Source organism: Bos taurus, chromosome 10 (assembly GCF_002263795.3).
Source record: "Bos taurus isolate L1 Dominette 01449 registration number 42190680 breed Hereford chromosome 10, ARS-UCD2.0, whole genome shotgun sequence".
Taxonomy (NCBI): Eukaryota; Metazoa; Chordata; class Mammalia; order Artiodactyla; family Bovidae; genus Bos; species Bos taurus.
In genome coordinates this window covers 14,196,641-14,209,399 of record NC_037337.1, presented here as the reverse complement: position 1 = coordinate 14,209,399, position 12,759 = coordinate 14,196,641, and the positions used below count along the sequence as shown (strand labels likewise).

At 39.3% G+C, this 12,759-nt stretch overlaps 1 protein-coding gene across 1 annotated transcript in view; it reads right to left on the bottom strand.

The window, feature by feature from the left end:
• The window catches only part of IQCH (IQ motif containing H), a 229,554-nt gene that overhangs the window by 123,382 nt on the left and 93,413 nt on the right, over window positions 1-12,759 (bottom strand). The window contains 1 exon segment of the mRNA XM_003586516.6: window positions 10,816-10,854. Within this exon segment, the coding sequence (XP_003586564.4) occupies window positions 10,816-10,854 (39 nt within the window).

Below are 12,759 nucleotides of genomic sequence, written 5' to 3'. Positions count from 1 at the left end.
AAAGTGGAATTACTAACTAGGTGACTTTGAGAGTTTTTGGAGCAGTTATTTAGATTAAAAAATTCAAAGTCTAAAACAAGCAGAAAGGCAGGATGTTGTTGTTCAGTCACTGAGTCAGGTCCAACTCTTTGCAACCCCATGGACTGTAGCACGGCAGGCTTCCCTGTCCTTCGCCATTACCTGGAGCTTGCTCAAACCCATGTCCATTGAGTTGGTGATGCCATCCAACCATCTCATCCTCTGTCATTCCCTTCTCCTCCTGCCTTCAATCTTTCCCAGCATCAGGGTCTTTTCCAATGAGTCGGCTCCTTGCATCAGATGGGCAAAGTATTGGAGCTTCAGCTTCAGCATCAGTCCTTCCAATGAATATTCAAGGTTGATTTTTGTTAGGATTGACGGGCTTGATCTCCTCACTGTCCAAGGGACTCTCAAGAGTCTTCTCCAAAACCACAGTTCAAAGGCATCAATTCTTTGGCACTCAGCCTTTTTTACTGTCCAGCTTTCATATCCATACATGACCACTGGAAAAATCATAGCTTTGACTATAAGGACTTTTGTCAGCAAAGTAATGTCTCTGTTTTTTAATATACTGTCTGGGTTTGTCATAGCTTTTCTTCCAAGGAGCAAGCATCTTTTAATTTTATGGCTGCAGTCATCTTACATGGTAATTTAGAGCCCAAGAAAATAAGATCTCTCACTGTTTTCATTGTTTCCCCATTTTTAGCCATGAAGTTATGGGACCAGATGCCATGATCTTAGTTTTTAGAATGTTGAGTTTTATGCCAGCTTTTTCACTCTCCTTTTTCACCTTCATAAAGACGCTCTTTAGTTTTTCTTTGCTTTCTGCCATAAGGGTGGTGTCATCTGCATATCTGAAGTTATTGATATTTCTGCCTGCAATCTTGAATCCAGCTTGTGCTTCATCCAGCCCGGCATTTCTCATGATGTACTCTGCCTATAAGTTAAATAAGCAGGGTAACAATATATAGCCTTAATGTACTCCTTTTCCTATTTGGAACCAGTCTGTTTTTCCATATCCAGTTCTAACTGGTGCTTTTTGACCTGTATATAGGTTTCTCAGGAGGCAGGTAAGGTGGTCTGGTATTCCCATCGCTTTAAGAATTTTCCAAGTTTATTGTGATCCACACAGTCAAATGTTTGAGCATAGTCAATGAAGCAGGAATAGATGTTTTTCTGTAACTCTCTTGCTTTTTCTAAATCCAACAGATGTTGGAAATTTGATCTCTAGTTTCTCTGCCTTTTCTAAATCCAGCTTGAATATCTAGAAGTTCTTAGTTCACACACTGTTGAATCCTAGCTTGAAGGATTTTGAGCATTACTTTGCTAGCATGTGAAATGAGTGCAATTGTGTGGTAGTCTGAACATTCTTTGGCACTGCTCTTCTTTGAGATTGGAATGAAAACTGACCTTTTCCAGTCCTGTGGCCACCACTGAGTTTCCAAATTTGCTGGTATATTGAGTGTAGCACTTTCACAGCATCATCTTTTAGGATTTGAAATAGCTCAGCTGGAATTCCATCACCTCCACTAGCTTTATTCGTAATGATGCTTCCCAAGGTCCACTTGACTTCATGCTACAGGATGTCTGACTCTAGGTGAGTGATCACACCATTCTGGTTATCCAGGTCATAAAGATTTTTTGTATACTTCTTCTGTGCATTCTTGCCACCTGTTAATATCTTCTGCTTCTGTGAGGTCCATACCATTTCTGTCCTTTATTGTGCCCATCTTTGCATGAAATGTTCCCTTGATATCTCTAATTTCCTTGAAGAAAGCTCTAGTCTTTCCCATTCTATTGTTTTCCTCCATGTCTTTGCATTGTTCACTTAAAAAGGGCTTCTTATCTCTCCTTGCTATTCTTTGGAATTCTGCATTCAGATGGGTGTATCTTTCCTTTTCTCCTTTGCCTTTTGCTTCTTCTTTTCTCAGCTATTTGTAAGGCCTCCTCAGACAACCATTTTCCCTTTTTGTATTTCTTTTTCTTGGGGGTAGTTTTGATCACTGCCTCCTGTATAATGTTATGAACCTCCATCCATAGTTCTTCAGGCACTCTGCCTATCAGATCTAATCCTTTGAATCTATTAATCACTTCTACTCTACAATCATAAGGGATGTGATTTAGGTCACACCTGAATGGCCTAGTGGTTTTCCTTGCTGTTGCTACTGCTGCTAAGTCGCTTCAGTCGTGTCCGACTCTATGCGACCCCACAGACAGCAGCCCATTAGGCTCCTCTGTCCCTGGGATTCTCCAGGCAAGAACACTGGAGTGGGTTGCCATTTCCTTCTCCAATGCATGAAAGTGAAAAGTGAAAGTGAAGTCGCTCAGTCATGCCCGACTCTTAGCGACCCCATGGACTGCAGCCTACCAGGCTCCTCCATCCATGGGATTTCCCAAGCAAGAGTACTGGAGTGGGGTGCCATTGCCTTCTCCGAATGGTTTTCCTTACGTTCTTCAATTTAAGTCTGAATTTTGCAATCAGGAGTTCATGATCTGAGCCATAGTCAACTCCCAGTCTTTGTTTTTGCTGACTATATAGAGCTTCTCCATCTTCAGCTACAAAGAATACAATCAATCTGATTTTGGTATTGACTATTTGGTGATATCAGTCCATGTGTAGAGTCATCTGTTGTCAGAGGGTGTTGGAAGAGGGTGTTTGCTATGACCAGTGAGGATGATGATTACCTATATCAGTAAGTCACAGATGTGAAGCAAAAAAGATAGGCCCAGTATTAGCTTCTAAAATTCAGACATAACCACCTCAAAGAAAAATTCCAGGAAAAAAAAAAGGCATGTGTTTAAATCTAATCTGAATGTTTTCATCAAAAATGTTCTTTTCAAACATACGGATAGCATGTGGATATAGGATTAAACTGTAGCCAAGGATCTAAATTGAATTTAAACAAGATCTCTTGGTGGTAAATGGTCCAGTTTTGCAGATAATCCAACATGGATATCACCTTTAAAGAATGATTTGCCTAGAAGGATAGACTAAACCACTTTTGAATCTATTAGCCAATGTTCAGTTTCTCAAACAATCAGACATATCCACTGGTAATTAACTTAACCAGTTCCACTGTGTGAAAAAGATTAAGTTCTTCCTGCCATTATGGCTCTAATGGAGAGCTTAGTTCAGAGTATGAATGGAGTAACCTCCAGAGATGGAGAATTCATTACTCCCTGATGACCAGGGATGCCATTTGTCTGGTCTGTTCTTTAATATTCATTAAGAGTTTACAGTGTGTTAAGGTTTGTACAGAACAGACACCAAGACCTCAGCCTGCTAGACTTGTCTGAAAGATACATACAATATTCAGAGACAACAGCTGACCTCATCAGGGTTCAGGAATTGAGCCCAATCACAGACCTGAACTTTAGAGCATGAGGAGTCTTGAATGTTACTGACCTCACCTTTAACCCAAATAAGATATTGTGGGTCCAGGGAAATGAGCCTTGGCCTTGAAGTCTGACCAACCTGGGATCAAGTCCAAGTCAAGTCTGCTACTATGTGCTATGTATTCTTGGACAACTTACCATCTGCTATAGACTAAATGTTTGTGTCCTCACAAATTTCATATGTTGAAGCCTTAGTCCCCAGAGATAGGGCCTTTGAGAGGTAATTAGGATGTGAGAGTGGAGTCTTCATGATGAGGTTAGTGCCCTTATGAGAAGAGACAAAAGAGATCTCTTTCTCTACCATGTGAAGATACAACAAGAAGGCAGCCATTGTCAAACCAGAAAGAAGGCTCTCATCAGAACCAGCCAGTCTGGCACCCTGACCTTGGACTGCCAGCCTCCAGAACTGTGAGAATTTATGTTTGCTGTTTAACCCACACACTCTATGATATTTCATTATAGCAGCCTGAGTGGACTATGACAACATCCTTTCTGACACGTTTCTTATCTGTAAAAATGAGAGGGTCCTAAGAAGTTATTGTGAAGATTAGAATATATGTAAAGACTTTTTCACTGCCTGTTAAACCAACCCTGATGAACATGCCAGAGAACCATGGTATGGTGGAAAAGTGATGGATCTGAAGAAGACCAAGGATCTAGATTGTCACCACCTTCCTCTGTGGCCTCTGTAGGAAGTCACTTCTCCCATGGGGTTTCAATTTACAACAGGGCACTTCTAATTTTGACACTCTATGTCTCTCTGACTTACAGTGTTACCTCTCCAGTACTATCTGTGTTTAATACACTCCTGGAGCTAGTGAGGCCATCAAATTAAAGGCAAACATCTCCAATAACTTTACTTCATGTACCATGAAAGACACCCAGGTTTGGTTTTTTTCTCCCCTTTTCTAGCTTTTATACAGGAAACTCTAGCAACTTACAAACTATAATAGCGAAATAGTAACTGCACCAACTCTGTGTAAAGATGGTCATGGGGAGAGAATCCCAAAAGGAGATAATCCAGTATTTTAAGGTCAGCAAATCAATAGAACCGCTCTCAGTTTGTAGGACATAGAAACTGCATAAGCCTTAAGGGTCAGTTAAAAGTGAGAGTCAGAGCCCTTCACCTTTATAAAGAGACTAAACAACAAAAATAGAGAACTCATTGAGTTGAGTGTAAAGGCCACTCAGATCAGCAGCAATCCTCCAGGGATAATTTCTGTAATTGTTTTGAAATCTATCTTTATTTAAATGATTTTTCCTGAACTCTGAAACACTTCCTGAGGAGAAAAAATATCCTCATCTCTGGTTGTATTCTTTTGGAGCAGAACCACTCAGTGGATCCAGTTCTGACTGAAGATCAAACAACAAAATCAAGGAGATTTTTTAAATAGATGGAATCTATATTTAGTCAAATGTAAAGTTGCCTTTTCCAGAAACATTTTGTTTTACCGCTGCATTGATTTCATCTTTCTTGCTACCCTTCTACTACTCTCTGAGAGAATGTGACATAGTTCAGGGCCTCTTGGACAATTATGATGGATGGGAAGAACCTGCTAAGGATATGTACCGAATAGGATGGAAATTCAGAGCAGCCTGGAGTTCTAGTTTCCTGAGGAAAAAAAAACACATTATCATTTTCTCTGTAGGTGAAGGAAAAATAGCAAGCCTTCAGAAGGTCCTCTATCATCACCAAAGTAAAGTCTGACGTGACAATTTTCGTGAGGAAAAATGTATGTACAGCAAGTCCGTTGATCACAGATCACTAAACACTTGCAAAATTCTTATAATACCTCATCTTGTCACGCTCTCTATACCGACATATATTGGACAGTCTAAAAGGTTCGTTCAGTTTTTTTCCGTAAGATGGCTCTAGCAGAACTTAGTTGCCCTCAACTTCATTTGAAACAATTTTGTTAGAATGTATTGTGACAGCTATCATATCAGGTGCATTAAAAAAAAAATCAAAATTGGTGAATTTTCTTTTTTCATTTTTTAAAAAAAGAAATTTGGCTGTGTTGGGTCTTCGTTGCTGTGAGTGGGGGCTGTTCTCTAGTTGCGAGGTGTGCGGGCTTCTGGTTGCGGTGGCTCCCCTTGTTGCAGAGCACAGGGTCTCGGCACGTGGGCTCAGCAGTTGTGACTTGAGTGCTCTCGAGTGCAGGCCCAGTAGTTGTGGTGCATGGGCTTCGTTGTTCTGCAGCATATAGGATCTTCCCGGACCAGGGGCTGAACCGGTGTCCCCTGCATTGCAAGGTGGATTCTTAACCTCTGGACCACCAGGGAAGCCCCCAAATTGGTGAATTTTTTTATAGCCATTTTAATATTGAAGATGGAAGAAAAAAGACATTGTGGTATATTATGCTTTATTATTTCAAGAAAGGTAAAAATGCATCTGAAGTGCAAAAAAAGATTTGTGCAGTGAATGGAGAAGGTGCTGTGACTATGGATTTTGTCAAAAGTGGTTTGTGAAGTTCCATGCTAGAGATTTCTCACTGGCCAATGCTCCACAATTGGTCAGATGAATTGAAGTTGATAGTGATCAAATTGAACATTAATTGAGAACAATCAACATTATACCAGGCAGGAGATGGCTGACATACTCAAAATATCCAAATCAAGCATTGAGAATCATTTGCACCAGCTTGCATATGTTAATTGCTTTGATATTTGGGTTCCAACAAGAGGGAAAAAAAACCTTCCTTGACCGTATTTCCAAATGCAATTCTCTACTTAAATGTAACAGAAACGTTCCATTTTTTAAACAAACTGTGATGGGCAATGAAAAAAATGTATGCTGTACAATAATGGGGAACAGAAGAGATCATGGGGCAAGCAAAATGAACCAACAACAACCACACCAAAGGCCAGTCTTCATCCAAAGAAGGTGATGTTGTGTATGTGGTGGAATTGGAAGGGAGTCAGTCCTCTATTATAAGCTCCTTCTGGAAAACCAAATGGTTAGTTCCAACAAGAACTGCTCCCAAGTAGGCCAAGTGAAAGCAGCACTCAGTGAAAAGCATCCGGAATTTAAAGTCAACAGAAAACATATAACCTTCCATCAGGATAATGTAAAATCACGTTTCTTTGATGACCAGGCAAAAACTGTTACAGCTTGGCTGGGAAGTTCTGAACATCCACCGTATTCACCAGACATTGCACCTTTGGATTTCCATGTATTTTGGTCTTTACAGAATTCTCTTAATGGAAAAAATGTCAAATCCCTGGAAGACTGTAAAAGGCACCTGGAACAGTTCTTTGCTCAAATAGAACAAACTACTGGGAAGATGGAATTATGAAGTTGCCTGGAAAATGGCAGAAGGTAGTGGAACAAAAGAGCAAATATGTTGTTCAATAAAGTTTTGGATGAAAATTAAAGATGTGTCTTTTACTTAAAAATCAAAGGAAATTTTTGACCAATCCAATATATTCTACTTTATTTTAATTCATAGCATTCGCCACTACCTCGCATATTAAAATAAACAACTTTCCTCTTCCCTTATTAGAATATAAATCCCAAGAAGGCAAAAACTTGATTTGTTTTTTTCACTGCTATATTCCTAGTGCCTAGTACCCTGCCTGACCCACTGTGAAAGGTCAATAGAGAATCTCTGAATGAATGAATGAGTGAATAGTAAAATTTAAACTCAACACCACTTGGGCTAGGTTTATAGCTCAATGATGTTCTATGATCACACAAATTATTTGTAAACTCATAGCTTCAGGTTTGGAGCTGAATAGAAAGTTTAATAGAAGGTTTGGTTATTTGTATCTGAAAATGTCTATATCCTTTGACCAAGGAGTTCTATTATTGGAGAAGACTCTTGAGAGTCCCTTGGTCTGCAAGGAGATCCAACCAGTCCATCCTAAATGAAATCAGTCCTGAAGATTCATTGGAAGGACTGACACTGAAGCTGAAGCTCCAATACTTTGACCATCTGATGTGAAGAACTGACTCATTGGAAAAGACGCTGATACTGGGAAAGACTGAAGGTAGGAGGAGAAGGGGATGACAGAGGATGAGATGGCTGGATGGCATCACCAACTTGATGGACAGGAGTTTGAGTAAACTCCAGGAGTTGGTGATGGACAGGGAAGCCTGCTGTGCTGCAGTCCATGGCGTCGCAAAGAGTTGAATACGACTGAGCGACTGAACTGACTGACTGACAAAGATTTATGCACAAATTTAAAAGACGTTCATGGCAGTTTTATTTATAACAAAGAAAACTGGAAGCTTTTTATTTATTAATAACTTTAATACTTATCAATAATTTGACATTTATAATTTAATGTCAAACAATCAGGTAATGGCTTCTGACTTTCTCCTTTTCCTAGGGCCTTCAGGGTGAGCATCATAGGGGTCATGGAAACTGCTTAAAAACAATGACCTGGTCTAATATCCTCTTTATACAGATAGGGGAAAGGAGACTGCAGGGCAGTCATATGCTCAATGTCACATGTGTTGCTTGATTAAAATAGTTCAGCTATAGTGTAACATATAGTTTTCTAACAAGAGGATTAAGAATATATGATGGTAAAATAAAATAAAAAAAAAGAATATATGATGGTAAAATACTAAAGACAGTAACAATATTGACTAAGAGAAGTAAGACCCCGCATTTGATATTACAGTGTTACCACTCAAACCTAATCCTTCTACACCAAAGGATATTTTACAATAGAGTGTATGGCTTAAGAAATAGGATTTTCTTTTTCTATTTGTTTTCCTTTAGTTTGGAAAAAGTCTCTAGATTACAGAAAACTATAGAGAATAATAAAAACATCTATCGTGGACATACATTAATCTTTTGTCTTCTTTGACATATAAATATTACATATTTTGTGACATATATATATCATACATACATATATATATATCCATGACTGATAAACTTGTGAGAGTAAACTAAGAAAATCCAGTATTTTTAAATCAGGAGGACCTCTATGAGGATGAATTATGTTGTTCTGTGAAGTCCTACTGTTAGATAATACAGATTATATATAATAGAGATACATGAGAGATATATATATATGTATATACACACATATATATATGAAGCAAAGAAGACAAAAAAATATATATTTAAATTTTTAATATTTAAAATGCAGTACATTTTATACATTTATAATTATATCATATGCTAAAAATATTTATTTATATATTTATATATGTTTAAATAAAGGAAACAAAACATTAGGTACGATCGAAGTCCTCTCTATATTTCATTTTAGCTCATTCCTCTCCCTCCACCATTCTCAGAAGCAAACACACTCATGAATTCAACCTGGACTCCTATGTCCCATAAATGTATTTCTTTGCTTGTTTTATCTATACAGGTAGATTTTTTAAATCAAAATATTAATTAAGTGGATCTTAACATAGTTGTTAAAATAATAAAAAGATTTACTTGTTGAGAGAGGCAATTTTAGAAACTTCAAACCTTTGAACTAGATTCCTTTTTTTTTTTTTTGATTTCTTGAAATAACTACTACAAACTCTACTATGGTCTATTATTTTATTCCTTGGATCCTTACACTGAACTTGATTGACTCAAACTTATCATTCAACCAAATGTATTGATACTTAGTTAAATGATCTAGGAGATAGAAAAGGCTGCTGAATTCAGAGCCAATAAAAGCAGACCTGAGAGCAGAGGTGACGACCATTGTCCTGATATCGAAGGAAATAAAAAGACACCAGAAACTGGATATATACATGTATGATACTGAATAGAGAAAGTTTTTAAATTACATTAGGGAGGCAGAGATATATCTTTTAGAAAGATTTCCATCAAAAAATTATTGAGATTTTTAAAAAATATCTAATGTTTGGGTCTCTAGGCAGTCATGCAGTTCATTCTGGCTCTGCCACTTGTTGGATGACTTTCACTTCCCTGAATGTAGGTCCTCCCAGTATAATGGGAATAATAATAGTATCTACTGCATAGAGTTGTTGTAAAAATGAAGTGAGATGTTCCTTGTAAAAAGTTCAGTGGCTGGCACAGATAAGGTACACATGCATGTTAGCTGCTGGTAGTGAAAGTAGTAGCAATAATATCGAAACCAGCCCATGAGGAAAAGTTCATGACCTGGTATGTGGACAGGGCACAAACTCTGGAGCCTCTGTACCTCTTTACCAGCTGTGTGGGCGTGGGGGCAATGACAGTACAGAGGTTCTTCCGGGCTGCTACGAGCATTTGGTCGGTATGGAAAATACTAAGTGCATGTTTTAAGAACACAATCAATATGAGCTGTTAGAAATATCCCAGATAGAGAATGCCTTAGTATTCTTAAAGCACATCCTAATTTTAAGGTGCAGAAGCAAGCTCACAGTTTCCTCACAGCAAGAAGTAAAGGGAAGTTAGGGGACTGAACTGCATTGATTAGTTTGTCCCGGAGCACCCTCTGTCTAGGTTCAGAACGACTGTAATGCTGTCACTGCTGTAAATACAGCCCTGAATGCTCTCAGCTCTGCAGGGGTATGAAGAGACCCAAAACGTGAACTCTTTTTCCTTGAGAAGGGGTGACTAAACTCCCTCTGAAATTCTGATAAGGTCACCAAGAGAAGGAGGCCTAGAAGATACTCTTAAAAATAGACTAGTGAATAGTGAAATAAGTACTTTATCATTCCAAAGTACTTCCACACATGATAACACCTCTAATCCTCAGAGCCACCCTAGAGAAAGGAGGTATCATCCCCATTTCTCAGAGGAGGAAAGTGGGATACGGAGAACTGAAGTGACTTGCTCAAAGTTCCTCTGTTAGTAAGAGGAAAATCTGGTTCTCTCTTGCTCTGCTCCTTACTAAGTGAATGTTTAGAACTTCTCTTACCCACACATGAACCTATGGAATGTTCCTTGCTGGCATGTACTTTTCTTTGTGGGGACTATTTTATTTTTCCAACTTTTTGGTTTCCTTGTTTCTTTTGGTCAGCTTAACTCTAAATCCCACACTCTTGCCTGTTACATCATAGATGCAGAGTGCAGTGCACACGCGTATGAACACACATGCTTATCCCTGTATGCATGTGTAAGCACGTGCTGGAGAACAACTGGAGTCTGTTTTTCATATTTTATCATTTTTAGCTGTATTTTTAAAAGACGAAAATCTTTGATAGAGGTCAAAGACTGATGTGATTCAGAAAAATTTGAGTATGCTAAATCACTTTTTTGGACTACAGCCTGCGAAATAAGTCAGTCCCAAAAGGGAGGGGGGAGTGTTTTTCATTTTAAACGAACCATATTTTCTGAAAACATGATTTAATTTCTTTTATAAAAGAAGAGGGCAAGAACTTTTGTTGGTCTCCAGCTGTCAAACCCGCCTCCCATACTTCTGCCCTGAAGCAAAAGGAAGGGACATCAGGTGACAGACCCCAAATTGCAACTAGTCACACAAATTACAGACCTTCTTATCATGGTATCCTCTTGACTTTCTGCCTTTCCACTACAATGAAGAACAGACACAGTTTAAATCAAAATGACTCTCCTGGGTAATTTTACAAAACAAATAGAAGGCACAGGGTCTCCCCCTCCCCCACTTCCCCAGCTTTCCCTGCTGGGCCAGCCTGTTCCCTCTTTCCAGGCAGGCAGGAGCTAATAATTAGAAAGACCTTCCCCACCCCAGAGTGATGTGCTGCTTGCCAACAGCCCTGTTTGCTTTGAAGAAAGAGTTTGACAAAATAAATACTAAAAACGACCAACTATAATCAGATGCCAAGTTCCATTTTCAAGAAAGGGCTTCTGTATGTGGCACCTCACTGCCCGGTGGTGGGGACTGATCCAAGCTCTGTTCTGGGTTTCTCACGAGGCCAGGCCTATCACAGTCTTTCTCTTAGCCTTTCAACTTCCATGCTAGGACACTTTTCACAGAGACTATGAATAATTTCATTTACCATTCAAGAGTCAATTCGGAAATGTAGCAACTCGGGACTATTAGGAAAGTCTTTAGATATTACTGCTTTTAGCACTAGGGGAAAGCTTGGTGAAGTCAGTAGACAGGAAAGTAAAGGCAGGGTTAATCAGCACTCAGGAAATGTCATTATTTACCAAAAAAAAAAAATTTTTTTTTGAGGCATTCCACTCACTGGATAAAACTTAGTCATATTTACATTACCTGTAGCTCTGTTACCTATAAACTGTGGAGCCTGAGAGTGCCAACATGGTGAGAAGCAAAACAGGTGTGCCTGCCTGTTCCCATTATGCACGTTAGCCCATGGCCTTGCACACACAGCCTGTTAAACAGCTGAGATGGAAACCATGATGGTGCAGGCCAAACACTAGCCTGAAGGCCTGTCTGTCTTGGGATTTGGCCATTTACATTGATTTTTTTTTTTACGTTTTTCACGAAACACAAATATTTGCCATGGCAACTGGGGTGTCACATGACATACTGCTACATAAACAGCTTGGAAATATCTTAAGGAGAGACAGCCCACCCGTGCTGCAAATACAGTGAAAACATCTTGAGGAAGACGTGCATGTTAAAAGACAAGGTCTACAAAGAACAGGTAACAGTTGACTACGTAGACACAGGGGGATTAATTTCTTCTGTGTCACTCTTCAATTCTGCTTTCATTTTCTTTTTTTTTTTAATGGGAGCAGCTGTAAACATGACCCCATAGGGTAAGCCCAGAAAAAAAAAAGAAAAACACTGCCAGCTGTCTCCTTCTATGTTGAAAAGTTTCAATTATCACAAGTCTGTCTGTGGCTCATAAACATAAGAAAGCAAGCTATAAAAGTCCAGCACCTTTAAACCAGGAGAATCTCCATAGGGATGAGCATTGTACTCTGAGGTCCTAAAGTCAGAGAATAGAGCCCCTTTCCCTTCCGCATTAAGGTATCTGTCCAAAACTGGGGAACTTGCTTTATTATCCTATGCTTAACGATAAAGGAAACCTCACAATAACATGCTTCCCTGGTGGCTCAGATGGTAAAGAATCTGCCTGCAATGCAGGAGACCTGGGTTCAATCTCTGGGTTGGGAAGATCCCCTGGAGGAGGGCATGGCAACAGACTCCAGTGTTCTTGCTTGGAGAATCTTCATGGACAGAGGAGCCTGGTGGGCTACAATCCATGGGGTCTCAGAGTCGGACATGACTGAGTGACTAAGCACAGTACCTACAGCACACAGCACACAATAATATACCCCATGTAACACAAATTTGCATATAAAGCCTTGTATTCCGGACTCCTGGGCCCTTGACCAGAGAGCAGTAGAGATTAACTGAATCAGTTAGTCTAGAAATAATGGAACATGATTGAATTTTTTAGATCCTACTGATATTGTCATGGTAGAGTTTACTTGCAGAACAATCTTCCCTTTTAAAATCAAATGCATCCCAGCAGCAGCG